The sequence below is a fragment of the Carcharhinus amblyrhynchos genome, chromosome 7 (assembly GCF_965287045.1).
Source record: "Carcharhinus amblyrhynchos chromosome 7, sCarAmb.v2.hapA, whole genome shotgun sequence".
NCBI lineage: Eukaryota > Metazoa > Chordata > Chondrichthyes > Carcharhiniformes > Carcharhinidae > Carcharhinus > Carcharhinus amblyrhynchos.
This window is the reverse complement of record NC_137330.1, coordinates 5,576,651-5,591,946: the sequence shown is the minus strand read 5'-3', so window position 1 is coordinate 5,591,946 and position 15,296 is coordinate 5,576,651. Positions and strand designations below refer to the sequence as shown.

Below are 15,296 nucleotides of genomic sequence, written 5' to 3'. Positions count from 1 at the left end.
ATACACAGCCTGTGTTGCCTGTACAGTTTGTGTTATCTGTACACAGTTTGTACACAATCTGTGTCGCCTGTACACAGTCTGTGTTGCCTGTACACTGAGTGCATCGCTTATACACAGCCTGTGTTACCTGTACACAGTCTGTGTTGCCTGTACACAGCTCGTACAGCAGAAGCTCTGCAGCAGCCTCCGGACGTGGCGCGCGCGCTCGGGTTGTCTCGTGCATCCGCAGCGTGCGCTCCGGGGGCGGGGCGGGGCTGGGGTGGGGGGTAGGGCGGGGGTGGGGCGGGTTGTTGCCGTGGAGACGGAGGCGGGATGTGCGCGTGACGGGAAGCGGCAAGATGGAGGGATCCGGAGAGGAGGAGGACCGGCGGCCGCTGCTGAGCGGAGAGCCCCGGACAAAGGCGGGTGAGTCCCGGCCCGGTGCCAGCGCTGTATCCTGTCCCTGAGGCGGTGTGGAGCAGGCCATTCAGCCCGTCACAGCAATCCCAGCCCTCTCCCTGTAACCCCCGGTATTTACCCCAGTCCCACCGGCGGTAATTTACTGGGGCCAGTGCACCTAACCCTGGTTCAGCCCCATCGGGGCCTGCACCCCCATCCCCCATAATTTACCCCGACACTGGGGGAGAGTTTAACACATGTTAGCGTGCATGGTTAACCTGCTCATCTTCCAGACTGGGAGAGGGAACCGGAGCACCCGGAGGAAACCCACGCAGACACGGGGAGAACGTGCAGACTCTGCACAGACAGTGACCCAAGCCGGGAATCGAACCCGAGTCCCTGACGCTGTGAGGCAGCAGTGCTAACCGCCGTGCCAACGTGACGTTCAAATTTCACCATCTGCCACGGCGCGATTTGAGCCTGGGTCTCGCTGTGGTTCTCTCTCGATTACTCGTGCCGTTTCCTCCCCAAGAAATCTTCCGTGGTGTAATTCGAGCCTGGCTCCCCAGAGCATTACCCTGTGTGTCTGCATCCAGTGACGATACCTCTATTCCACCTCCTCCCCGCAACTTATGGGCAATTATGGCCAATCCAACTAACCTGCACATCTTTGTGCAGAGGAGACTCATGCAGACACGGGGAGAATGTGCAAACTCCACGCAGACTGTGACCCAAGTTGGGAATCGAACCCGTGTCCCTGGTGTTGTGAGACAGCAGTGTTATCCACAATGCTATCCCCTTGGAGGGCAGTACCTACAATTCTGTACTCTAATATGTCATTTGATTACAAAAATCATTCTAGAAGTGCTGGAGGTACATAACAAATTAGAGAATACAGGGAGGGGGGATACGGAGACATGATAAAACATTGGCGGGTAAAATAAAGCAAAATCCCAAGGTGTTTTATGAGTGTGTTAAGGGCACGAGGGAAACCAGGGAAAGAGTACGGCCCATTAGGGACTAAACTGGAAATCTGTATGTTAAGGCAGAAGACCTCGGTGAAGTATTAAAAGAGTATCTATGTTCACTAAGAAGAAGGACGATGTAGGTAAAGAAAGCAGGGAGGGGGACTGTGAGATAACTGAACAGATTAGCGTTGAGAGGAAGGGCTTAAAAGTGAATAAATGCTGAGGCCCAGATGAGATGTATCTTAGGCTGCTACTGGAGGCGATTGCAGGGGTTCTGATACTAATTTTCAAATCATCACTGGCCAGAGGAGAGGTGCCAGGGGACTGAAGGACAGGTAATGTAGTACCATTCTTCAAGAAGGGAAGTAGGGAAAAACCAGGTCATTACATACCAGTGAGTCTAAGGTCAGTGATAGAGGAATTACTGGAAAAAAAAATTCAAGGAACAGAATTAATCTCCATTTGGAGAGGCAAGGATTAATCAAATATAATCAGTATGGTTTTATCAGGGAGATCAGGTCTAACAAATTTGATTGAATTTTTTGAGGAGGTGCCTAGGTGCGTAGATGACGGCATTGCAGTTGATGTCATCTACATGGGCTTCAGTACTGTCCCCCCACTGAGTATCCTAGTTTCTGCATTATTTGAGTGAAGCGAAACAGCTCTGCAAAAAGAAAATGTCTGTGTACATTTTTAAATGGGTTTACGAGGAATCAGGAAATTGGCGTGCACTGAATGCGAGGGAATAAATAACAGATTTATAATTAAAGGTTTCACCTGGTGATATTGCAATTATTTGTACAGCATAATTAGTAATAAGGATCTGACATAAGGGAGCTACGCTGATTTTCATTAGCCCAACCATAAGGAAAGTTCATTACTTTGTAAATTCATTTCCTTAATCTATAAAGGGCACAGTGAATTACTTGACAGAAACAGCCATTTTATAACATTTTAGCGTGTCAGAGAAATTCTTTGGCTTTTAACTTTTCTTGTAAACACAGTTCTGAACCCAGCGAAACAAGTTTCAATACAGGATTTGCATGCTAGAATTACAGCATATACTAAAATGTTGCACCAAATAGATAGGTGTTGTGTGTCAGTAGCAAAATTAGTCTCATTTTCCAAAGTTGTGAGATGCTGAAAGTCAAGGAACATTACAGCACCAACAGGCTGCCCTGCTTTTATGCAGCCTGCACAGGTAACTAGACCTTTATCTGGATTTGCAGTTCTTAAGTGTTATTACTGAGAAGGGTTTTATTGTTGTATCTGTTTTTTATTCCTTAGGAAGATGGGTTGAGAGCAATGGTGTTATTTTTCAAACCGTGCAATATGGAAGCAGTGTGTTGTCACAAAAGATGAACAAATTTATAAGTAGTGGTTTGTGATGAGTACATGGATTCATATTTACACTGAGTTCTTGAACTATAATGTGTTTGAATTACTAATCAAATCATAGAATCCTACAGTGCAGAAGGAGGCCATTCGGCCCATCGAGCCTGCACTGACAACAATCACGTCCAGGCCCTATCCCCATAACCCCATGTGTTTACTCTAGCTAGTCCCCCTGATGCTAAGGGGCAGTTTAACATGGCCAATCCATCTAACCCACACATCTTTGGACTGTGGGAGGAAACCCGAGCACCCAGAGGAAACCCATGCAGGCACAGGGGAACATGCAAACTCCACATAGACAGTGACCCAAGCCAGGAATCGAACCCGGGTTCCTGGCACTGTGAGGCAGTAGCAGTGCTAACGATTGTGCTGCCCCAAAACATCAGGTATGATTGTAAATAGTCTTTTAAGTGTGATTAAATTCATGCTTAATAAATCTGAGACACTTGACTTGTGTTCAAGAACTTCATAGTCGTGGTTTTACCTACTATATGTACCCATGTTAAAGTGGAGTTTCTGAGATTAAACTTTTAACCAAAAGTAAGTGGTTGACTTGTACTCAAGATTTTTGAGGAGTTGGAATTCACCCTCTCCTGTCGCCTTGCTGCCTGATTGTTTACAGTGTTACTTCAGCTGTTTGCACAGTTGCCAGATCAGAGACTGACGCTGCCAACTCCATCCCACAAGTAGTGCAAAAAAGAGCCTAAAAGTATTTTTATTTTTCTGCGCAGACTCAAGGAGCAGAACAGCCCCTTTCAAATGAACAGGTTTGCAACAGGGTGAGTTTGACTTGTGAGCAGGGTATTAGTCAGAGTTTGGTTTTTTTTGGCGATACAAGACATCGACAATTACTTGAGCAGATATGGCTGTGTTTTAATATTTTAGTGTGTCAGAGAAATTATCCTTGGCTTTTAATTTTGCTGGCAAACCCAGTTTTGAATCCAGCAAATTCAGGATTTGCATGATAGAGTTACAGCATATATTAAAATGTTCATTCAGATAGATTGGCATTGTGCATCAGTAGCAAAATTAGTCTCATTTTCCAAAGTTATGAGATGCTGAAAGTCAAGGAACATTACAGCACCAACAGGCTGCCCTACTTTTATGCAGCCTGCACAGGTAACTAGACCTTTATCTGGATTTGCTGATTCTGGTTCTTAAGTGTTATTATTGAGATGGGTTTTACTGTCACACCTGTTCTTTATTCTTTAGGAAGATGGGTTGAGATCAATGGAGGCAGTATGGCCTTAATAGTAGGTACTGAAGAAACTAGGAAAGAATGCAAAAGAAAACTAGAATTTAAAAGACTAATGGATAGAGGATCAAAAATGGAAAGTGCACTGATTCATTTGTATAAAAACATGATTAGTTTTCCAAAGGATGCCACCATTTCAAACCTCTTTGTTTGTTATCTCATGTAAGGTTTGTATATATATTATTCAAATAACTGTTCTCTGTAGTCCCTCCAGTTTCGGCATGCGGGTCTTCTCGATTTGTCCTGGCAATTTTGGCCTTTTGGGGATTTTTTGTTGTGTACGCTCTACGTGTAAACCTCAGCGTGGCAATGGTCGCGATGTTAGATAATGCAACTATGCCCAAGAATGGGAGTGTTGAAGCATGTCCACCACATTCCAACTCTACTCAACACAATTATATGAGAAAGGTAAGATAACATTTTGTACCTTGAGCTTCTGAATCCAGATGAAATACTCACTAATATGTATTGGTACAAGTTATTATAGAATCCCTGCAGTGCAAAAGTATGCCATTCGGTCCATCAAGTCCGCAGTGACTCTCTGACAGAGCATCTTACCCAGGCCCATACCCTGCCCTATTCCCCTAATCCCACGTATTTACCCCACCAAATCCTCTTGATCTATACATTTTGGGACACTGAGGGAGAACTCAGCCTGGCCAATCCACCTAACCTGCGCATTTTTGGACTGTGGGAGGAAATCGGAGCACCTGGAGGAAACCCATTCAGACATGGGGAGAACATGCAGACTCCACACAGTCAGCTGAGGCTGGAATCAAACCGGGGTCCCTGGTGCTGTGCGGCAGCAGTGCTTTGTGCCACCCCTAATTAAAGATTACCAAACGTTTCAGCACAGAAATTGTAAAGAATGTGTATTTAGATGATATATTTTCGTACATCTAATATTTCACAACTCGTGGTAATGTTATGCCATGAATTGCTGCTGCTTCTCCAACTTGTTGCTACAGTGTAGATGCCCATGGCTATATTGTGAACTTGATATTATTGGAAACTCCTGCTGGTGCTCTGAATTTTCTAAGCTGTATTATGGGACAAAATGCAGAACATTAGCACGATTGCAAGCACACAGTTCAAAAGTCATTACTTCTGATTTGAAGGAAATAATCCTGTGTGGCAGCTGAACTGGGCAGCTAAAATTTCTGCAGTTGGTGTTTTGGTTTGGTTACAGAACTACTTCTGGAGTCCAGTCTGTAGCGCAAGACGATAAGACGTAGGAGCAGAATTAGACCACTCGGCCCATCGAGTCTGCTCTGCCATTCAATCATGGCTGATATTTTTCTCATCCCCATTCTTCTACCTTTTCCCCATAACCCCTGATCCCTTTATTAATCGAGAACCTATTTATCTCTGTCTTAAAGACACTTAATGACCTGGCCTCCACAGCCTTCTGTGGCAGAGTTCCACAGATTCGCTCTGTGGCTGAAGAAATTCCTCCTCATCTGTGTCAAAGGATCATCCCTTTAGCCTGAGGTTGTGCCCTCTGGTTCTAGTTTTTCCTACTGGTGGAAACATCCTCTCCACGTCCACTCTATCCAGGTCTCACAGTATCCTGTAAGCTTCAATAAGATCCCCCTCGTCCTTCTAAACTCCAACGAGGACAAAAGAAGAGTCCTCAACTGTTCCTCGTGCAACAAGCTCATCATTCCATTCTTGTGACCCTCCTCTGGATTCTTTCTAAGGCTGGCACATCCTTCCTTAGATACAGCACCCAAAACTGCTTGCAATACTCCAGATGCGGTCTGACCAGAGACTGATACAGCCTCAGGAGCTGCTGTTGTGTTCTAGCCCTCTTAACATGAATGCTAGCATTGCATTTGCCTTCCTAACTGCCAACTGAACCTGCACGTTAACCTTAAGAGAATCTTGAACAATGACTCCCAAGTCCCTTTGTGTTTCTGATTTCCTAACTATTTTCCCATTTAGAAAATACTCTATGCCTCAATTCCTCCTTCCAAAGTGCATAACCTCACACTTTTCCACATTGTATTCCATCTACAAGTTCTTTGCCCACTCTCCTAACCTGTCTAAGTCCATCTGCAGCCCCTCTGCTTCATCAATACTACCTGTCCCTCTACATAACTTTGTATCATCTACAAACTTAGCAACAGTGCCTTCAGTTTTTTCCTCCAAATCGCTAATGTAGATTGTGAAAAGTGCAAGAGAACTTGTGCTTCATAATACAGCACTAATGATTCAGATGGGGGTATATTCTTCAGCAAAATAAACACTATTAGCAGAGCGGAATTAAGACAGGCCCTTAAGGTCTGTGCCCTGGTCAAAAACTCAGGTGGCCACAGCTTGGAAAGATGTCAGCTGGTTGTGTTGTTTGCTATTCATGACAAACATTTGGTTAATTGTTATGCAGCTTTGGCAGTTTGGCACTGACACCCTTATTGGCAACATGCTAGCATCTTATAGCCCCAGTGATGGGAAGATGCAATAAGAGAACCTGGTCAATGGAGTTGGAAAACTGGAAATTGATGTTGGAACTTGACACCAGGGTTGGAATATACAGTGGGAACAACTTCTACTTTTTTAACGTTTATTTATTAGTGTTAGAAGTAGACGTACATGAGCACTGCAATGAAATTACTGTGAAAATCCCCTAATCGACATGCTGTGATGCCTGTTCGGATACACTGAGGGAGAATTTAGCCTGGCCAATGCACCTAACCAGCACATCTTTCAGACCGTGGGAGGAAACTGGAGCACCCAAAGGAAACCCATGTAGACACAATAGTGACCCAAGCTGGGAATTGAACCCAGATCCCTGGCGCTGTGAGGCAGCAGTGCTAACCACTGTGCCACCCGTGTAATCTTCTATAATGTTCCATAGTTGTACAGCTATAAAAATATAATCTTCTATAGTTGTTCTTCCTAAAGTTGGATATTAAATCGTCAGGCAGTACATTGCATGGACAGGAGGTGATTTTGCAGGGCAAAGCCCCCACAAATTCTTGATGGATCTCTAAGCATTTGTCTGTTTGAAATGGAAGTAGGAAGTGATTAGAACATAGAACATAGAACATTACAGCGCAGAACAGGCCCTTCGGCCCACGATGTTGCGCCGACCAATTAAAAAAGCAATGACCCTCTAACCTAAACCAATCCCTTTCCATCCATAAACCTATCCACGGATCTCTTAAACGCCCCCAAACCAGGCGCATTTACAACTGCAGCAGGCAGGGCATTCCAATCCCTCACCACCCTCTGGGTATAGAACCTACCTCTGACATCCTGCCAAAGTGGATAATCTCACACTTGCTAACATTATACTCCATCTGCCAGGTCCTCGCCCACTCGCTCAGCCTATCCAGATCCCTCTGCAGACTTTCCACACCCTCCGCACAATTTGCTTTTCCACTCATCTTCGTGTCATCAGCAAATTTCGTCACCCTAGACTCAGCCCCCTCCTCCAGATCATCTGTATAAATGGTAAATAGCTGAGGCCCCAGCACCGATCCCTGCGGCACTCCACTAGTCACCAACCGCCAATCAGAATAGCACCCATTGATACCACCTCTCTGCTTCCTATTAGACAGCCAATCCTCAATCCACGCTAACACCTTACCCCCAACTCCATGCACCCTAGCCTTCTAAAGCAACCTTTTGTGCGGCACCTTATCAAACGCCTTCTGAAAATCGAGAAACACCATATCCACCGGTTCCCCTCTGTCTACCGCACTAGACACATCCTCATAGAAATCCAATAAATTTGTCAAACATGACTTCCCCTTAATGAATCCGTGCTGCGTCTGCTCTATCAAACCATTCCTTTCCAGGTGCCTCGCTATTTCTTCTTTGATGATAGATTCAAGCATTTTTCCAACAACAGACGTTAAACTAACCAGCCTATAATTCCCTGCCTTTTGCCTGCTACCTTTTTTAAACAGCGGCGTAACACTAGCCGTTTTCCAATCTTCCAGCACTTCCCCGGAATCCAGCGAAGTTTGGTAAATAATCACTAAGGCATCTACTATCACCTCTGCCGTTTCCTTCAGAACCTTGGGATGCATTCCATCCGGTCCTGGGGACTTGTCCACCATCAGTCCCGCCAGTCGTCTGCAAACTTACTAACCGTGTCTCCTATATTCTCATCCAAATCATTAATATAAATGACAAATAACAGTGGGCCCAGCACTGATCCCTGAGGCACACTGCTGGTCACAGGCCTCTAGTTTGAAAAACAACCCTCTATAAACACTCTCTGACTTCTGGCAAGAAGCCAATTTTGAATCCATTTAGGTATCTCACCCTGGATCCCATGATATTTAACTTTATGCAACAATCTACCATGCAGAACCTTGTCAAAGTCCATGTAAATAACATCAACTGCACCGCCTTCATCTATCTTCTTGGTCACCCCTTTATAAAACTCAAATTTGTGAGACATGATTTTCCACTCTCAAAGCCATGCTGACAGTCCTTAATCAGTCCGTGCGTCTCTAAATGCCTGTAGATTCTGTCTCTCAAAATACCTTCCAACAATTTACCCACCACAGATGTGAGGCTCACTGGCCTGTAGTTCCCAGGCTTTTCCCTGCAGCCCTTTTTAAACAAAGGCACAACATTTGCCACTCTCCAATCTTCAGGCACCTCACCCGTGACTATCGATGATTCAAATATTTCTGCTAAGGGACCGGCAATTTCCTCCTTAGCCTCTCACAATGTCCCCTGGGATACACTCCATCAGGTCCCGGGGATTTATCTACTTGATGCACTTTAAGACTTCCAGCACCTCCTTCTCTGTAATATGTACACTCCTCAAGACATCACTATTTATTTCCCCAAGTTCCCTAACATCCATGCTTTTCTCAACAGTAAATACTGATGAGAAATATTCATTTAGGATCTCACCCATCTCTTGTGGATCCGCACATAGATGACCTTGTTGATCATTAAGAGGCCCTACTCTCTCTCTTGTTACTCTTTTGCCCTTTATGTATTTGTAGAAGCTCTTTGTTGCAATGTAGGGCAGTTGGAGTATGTGGCAAAAACTGCAAAAGCAGTTGGAAACTTGAGTGGCCAGTGCTGCTCCAGCTCAGCACGTGAGCAATCTTTCAAAACAGAAGTATAGTTTTTCATTATTTTTACACAACTTTTGTAGATAACAGACCACAGCAATGTAGTTGACTCTCAAACTGGCCTCTGAAAAAGCCTAAGAAGCTGATCAGTTGTCACCAGCATTTCCTCAAGGGCAGTTGAGGATGGGCAACAAACACTGGCCTTGCCAGCAACTTCCACACTCCGTAAAAGAATAAACAAAACTTAATACAGTTGAATGACCTTAAGAGGTGGAGATGGTGAGTCACGAAATTTTGAGAAAATGTAAAAGATTTCTTGGGAATTTGGTTAACACTTGGGTTGCTGTCTGTGCCAAGTCTGCACGTTCGCCCCATGTCTGCGTGGGTTTCCTCCGGGTGCTCTGGTTTCCTCCCACAGTCCAAAGACGTGCCGGTTTAAGTGCATTGGCCATGCTAAATTCTCCCTCAGTGTACCCGAACAGATGCTGGAGTGCGGCAACAAGGGGATTTTCCAAAGGCCAAAGTTTTTGTATAAGGGGTGGCAGATTTAAACCTGAGATGAGCAGAAATTACTTTTCTCAAAGAGTCATGTGTTGTAGAATTTATACCCCAGAGCATGGTGGATGCTGGGATATTCAGTAAATTTAAGGAAGAGGTGGACAGAATTTTAATCACTGAGGGTTTGAAGGGCAGTGCTGAGTGGGCAGGAAAGTGGAGTTGAGGCTGATATGAGATCAGCCATGATTGTATTAAATGTCGGAGCTTGAAGAGCTAAATTCCCTTCTCTTCCTAGTTCTGAAGATTTTTCTTATACCTTGAGGCTATTTTAATACGTTATCTCCCTTTGATCACATGCAATACCTCCAATACAATACAATTCAAACCAAGCATCTTGATGAACCATTTTAAAGCTTACAAAGCTCTATTCCAGTGCACTGACTTCCTCCAGAGTCCACGCAATACTAGTTTCAATCCCACTAGAATTGCTCAGAAATGGTGACCAAACAGCAAATCAAAATCGGCGTCCTCCAAACCGCACGTCCCTCCCCTGTGACCTTCACCACCGAGAAGAACGAAACCAGCAATGCTGCAAGAAAATTGTTCCTGTCTTAAGTTGTGCAGTATCCTGAAAAGGAAACATTAATTCTCTTCCTTCATTACTGCTGGGTCAGCATCCTGGAGTTCTCTAGCTAACCACATGATGGCAGCATCAGCACAAGCACTATATCGGTTCACCTTTCCAAGGCAACTAGATTTGATAATAAATGTACACTTACTAGTGCAACCCTCATCTTGAGAACAAGAAAGCTGCACAGAAATGCACCTTTCATGGAAAGTGGATGGTTGAGATATTTCTTCTGAATGATGTGTTGGTATATTAACAAGATGTCGAGCTTCATCATGTATTACTCCTCCTCTGTGGAGGTTCAAATGTTTCGCAAATTGTGCACCTGTCCTCCAGGTTGATTATTTCACCTGTACTTTAAACATGAATAAGCTCTCCATTTTAACTATTTTTGTTTTCAATTTGTCTCCACCAGGGCAAGGTATATAACTGGAATTCGGATACACAGGGATGGATACTCAGCGCTTTCTTCTTTGGTTACATCGTGACTCAGATTCCTGGTGGATATCTGGCAGGTCAATTTGGAGGGAAGCTGTTACTTGGCTTTGGTATACTGGGCACTTCATGTTTAACACTGTTGACTCCACCAGCAGCAGCATTGAGTGCCAACTGCGTAATTGTACTGAGGGTGATTGAAGGTTTGGGAGAGGTATGGTCTCACACTTTTGTTTCATGTCTTTAAGCGTTTTACGTAATTGAAGCATTCAGATGTGTGTGGCATTTGTTACATTTAAATAACTGCTCGTTGATTTGGCCCCTGTGATTTTGTTTTATTCATTCGTGGGATGTGGGTGTCGCTGGCTGGCCAGCATTTTTTGCCCATCCCTTGTTTCTCTCGGAGGGCAATTGAGACTCAACCACATTGCTGTGGCTCTGGAGTTGCATGTAGGCCAGACCAGGTAAGGACGACAGATTTCCTTCCCTGAAGGAACATTAGTGAATCGGGTGGGTTTTTCCGACAATCGACATCGGTTTCATGGGCATCAGTAGATTCTTAATTCCAGATATTAGTTATTGAATTCAAATTCCACCATCTGCTGTGGTGGGAATGGAAGCCAGGTCCCCAGAACATCAGCTGAATTTCTGGATTAATAGTCTAGTGACAATAGAACTGGGCCATTGGCTCCCCTTAACTTCCTAGAAATTATAGCGCCTTCATTGGGAAGGAAGGTACTGAGTCAAATTGGCATTAATTATAATTTTATTAGAAAACAATGTGTATCTTTTAAAGTGTGGTGAATTGTGTTGAAATTTTCTGTTATTATTAAATTGGGACCAGTTCACTTCAGAAATTCTCGCTCCTCTTGTGCCTACAGTCAGCAATGAACCATTATGGTGCAGATTAGGTATGACACAAGTGACAAGATCACATTGACTGAAGGTGTTTGTGGAGGTGACAAAACTCATAGATGCAGCATCTTAAAGGGAAATGCATCGTTCTGAATGATAATTTGAACACTGACTGCCATGACATTTGAGTTTACCTGGTTACTATCTCATCACCTTCAAAAGCAAAATACTGTAGATGCTGAAAATCCTGAAATAAAAGCAGGAAATGCTGAAAGAACTCAGCAGATCAGGCAGCATCTGTGCTTAGAGAAAGAGAGTTAACATTTCAGAGAATCACAGAGTGAGAAGAGGCCCTTCGGCCCATTGAGTCTGCATCGACACACAAGACATATCTTGAACTCCCACCTCATCCAATCTACAAGCATTTAGCCCCCATAGACCTGAATGTTATGATGTGCTAAGTGCTCAGCCAGATACTTTTTAAAGGATGTGAGGCAACCTGCCTCCTCCACCCTCCCAGGCAGCGCATTCCAGACTGTCACCACCCTCTGGGTAAAAGGGTTTTTCCTCACATCCATCCTAAACCTCTCACCTTGAACCTATGTCCCCTCGTGACTAACCCTTCAACTGAGGGGAACAGCTGATGACTTAAGATTGATGACTTTTGTTCTGTCAGAACTCTGAGGTTTTAGAGTAAACATTTTTTGTTCTTTTGCTGTTTAATTACGTTTTCGTACATGAAGTGAGGAATGAGTTCCGCATACACTGTAACAAGCAAATGAAGCTTTGAACACCATAATATCAAAATGATTTTTCTAATCAGAAAATTTTGGGGTATTCTAAATCTTGGCTATTAAGATATGCTGCCACAAGAAATAATTCATTTCATAAATTAGGGTAATATTAATTAGGTGGCCTCACAGCGCCAGGGATCCGGGTTCAATTCCAGCTTCGGAGTTTGCACATTCTCCCTGTTCTGCATGGATTTGCTCCGGTTTCCTCCCACACTCCAAAGGTGTGCAGGTTAGGGTAACTGGCTATGTTAAATTGACTCTAAGTGGGGCTACTGGAATAGGACCTGGGTGAGATTGTTGTTAGCACAGACTTGATGGGCTGAATGGCCTCCTTCTGCACTGCAGAGATTCTATGAATATTTTGGAGTCACTTTCTTCAGCATTCCTAAAAAAATTAATGATCAGTGTGTGTGTGTATGTAGATAAACTTTTTTTTAACAAATTCTTTGGTTTCTAAAATAAAATCTGAAAATGCTAAGAATACTCAGCAACTCCAGCATCACCTTTGAAGAGTAAATCAAGGCTGAGGGTTTGGATTCATGATTTTTCATTATGACAATGTAATAAAAGTAGCGAAACATTCTAAGATGTTTCACTGGACCATAATCAAACAAAATTTGACAGCAAGCCAAAGAAAGAGACAGGTGACAGTGCTTGTACAAAGAGATAGATCTTGAGGAGGGAGTGGGAGAGAGATTTTAGAGAGGAAATTACAGAGTTTAGGGACTCAACAGCTGAAGGTACAGCTACCTTATGGTAGGTTAGGAAATGTACAAGATGCCAGAGTTTGAGCAAAATTAAGTTCTTGGAATGCTGGGGTGGTAGAGGCAGGATGCCTCACATCCTTTAAAAAAATATCTGGACGATCACTTGGCAAGTCATAACATTCAAAGCTATGGGCAAAGTGCTAGTAGATGGGAGTTCAGATGTTTCTCTCATGTCGGTGCAGACTAGATGGGCTGAAAGGCCTCTTCTGCACTCTGATTCTTTGACTCTGTGCTGTAAAAGATTATAGAGATAGAGGGGGACTGAGAGAGCATTAATATAGTTGAATCAGGAGGCAGCAAAGGCATCACTAAGCAGATAGGCTGAAGCAGGAATGGCAATAAACAATATTGTGGACATGGAAGTGGGCTGTTTTGGTGATGGGGTCAGTGGCTCAGCTTGGCCAAGTATAACGACAAAGTTTTGAAGAGCCTAGATTAGCCAAGGACATGGATGGAGTTAGTGGCAAGTGAGTAAAGTTTAATCAATGGATTTCCTCTTCTCAATTTGGCTGTCAATGTTTGTTAATTCAGAAGTTGAACTTTTTCTTATGTAACAGGGTGTGACCTTCCCTGCCATGCATGCGATGTGGGCAAAATGGGCACCACCTCTAGAAAGGAGCACACTCGTCAGTTTATCATATGCAGGTGAGTTAATTCTATTTAAAATGATCTTGTGTTGACTGCACTGAACTTGCCATAGATGACATCGAGGGAGCAGAATTAATATTTTGATTGCGTATTCAGCTCGCGCGTCTGATTTTTTTTATCTTTCTTTTAGAACAATATCCTGACCATATAGTGTTTAAACAATAAAACAAAACACAAAACATAAAATCGTTGCTTTCTTTTGTAATGGCTTGTATTTGAAAAGGGATCCCGAGGATGAAACTCTCTTCAGATGTTCCCATTAAGTATATGCCCAGGCAGCTGTAAGATCACAGCATTAGATTCACTCCCACAGATTCCACATGTCTTTTGGTGAAAATGTAATCATTGGTTTCTGGTTCTGATCTCCCTGTGTCAATACTTGCTCTCTGTGTGTGATAGCATTCACAAAGAGTTTTAATTTTTGTAATGCCATTAGATCAGAAGGAAATGCTCTGTCCAGTTTATATAAAGTGAAGATAAGATGTAGAGTTCACACATTGTCAGATAAACTATTGAAATGGAATAATAAATTGAATGTGTGTCTACATGCTGAATATTTTGTTATGGAGTGTTCCCTAAATCTAAATCTAAGTCTAAGTCTTACTTTCTAGGTGCTCAATTTGGAACAGTAGTTTCCCTTCCATTGTCTGGAATAATTTGCTATTATTTGGATTGGTCATATGTATTCTACTTATTTGGTAAGCTTTGATAATGTGGAATTATAAACCATCTGCGTGCAATTCATTCTCACTCTGACATTTTATTTCTTCCCTTCCTTCCTTCCTTCCTGTCCCCCCACCGCTCCCCCACAACACTTAATCCAAGCAGTTACTTGCTATTTGATTAGGAATTTACTTGAGTAAAGCAGGAAGGAACAATTCCCTAGAGTATTTTAGTTTCCTCGTTCATCTGTCAACATTTATCTTGCGGGGGGGGGGAGGGGAGGCGAGGGGAGAGGAAGTTTTCATCATAGGGGATTGCAATGAAGTGCAATTGTCAGTAAACAAACCACACAAATTAAATATTTACTTGCAGTCAGCTTTCATTGTTGCTGATCTCAGTGCATGTTGTTCAACAGGATTCACTCGATAGAAGCCAGACGTTGGCATCTTGCTATTGTATTCTCCCCTCTCTTACCTTGCCCTTATACATTGAAACTAATGGTTATATCTCTTTGCTACCCATGCCAAAGCAGCCAGTTTCAAGGGACATTCTTGGTCTGTAAGGTGCTATACTGTCAGGGGATGAATTTCTTATTCCACCCATAACATGAGGCCTAATAATCTAAATCCCTGATGGAAACTTAGATTCTCTTGTGATACATTTTTGATGGCTGTGCATTTTTGAATGCACTTGTAAAATGTTTTGTTTGTAATAATTGTAATTAAAATTATGATTTAAATAGGAAAAGTGATGAGTGGTGTTCCTCAGGGATCAGTGCTGAGACCTTTGCTTTTGTAATATATATAAATGATGTGGAGGAAAGTGTAACTGGATTGATGAGTAAGTTTGCGGATGACACAAAGGATGGTGGATTTGCAGATAGCGATGTGGACCATCAGAAGATACAGCAGGATATAGATCAGTTGGAGACTTGGGCAGAGAGATGGCAAATGGAGTTTAATCCAGA

General features: G+C 43.2%; 1 protein-coding gene across 1 annotated transcript in view; it reads left to right on the top strand.

Annotated features, from left to right (window-relative positions):
• Positions 1-308: 308 nt before the first annotated feature.
• slc17a5 (solute carrier family 17 member 5) overlaps positions 309-15,296 on the top strand; it is a 37,159-nt gene continuing 22,171 nt past the window's right edge. Inside the window, exons 1-5 of the mRNA XM_080191855.1 lie at positions 309-405; positions 4,202-4,404; positions 10,583-10,816; positions 13,576-13,663; positions 14,278-14,364. Of these exons, the coding sequence (XP_080047981.1) occupies positions 339-405; positions 4,202-4,404; positions 10,583-10,816; positions 13,576-13,663; positions 14,278-14,364 (679 nt within the window). The 5' untranslated portion in view covers positions 309-338. The remainder of the gene's footprint in view (positions 406-4,201; positions 4,405-10,582; positions 10,817-13,575; positions 13,664-14,277; positions 14,365-15,296) is intronic.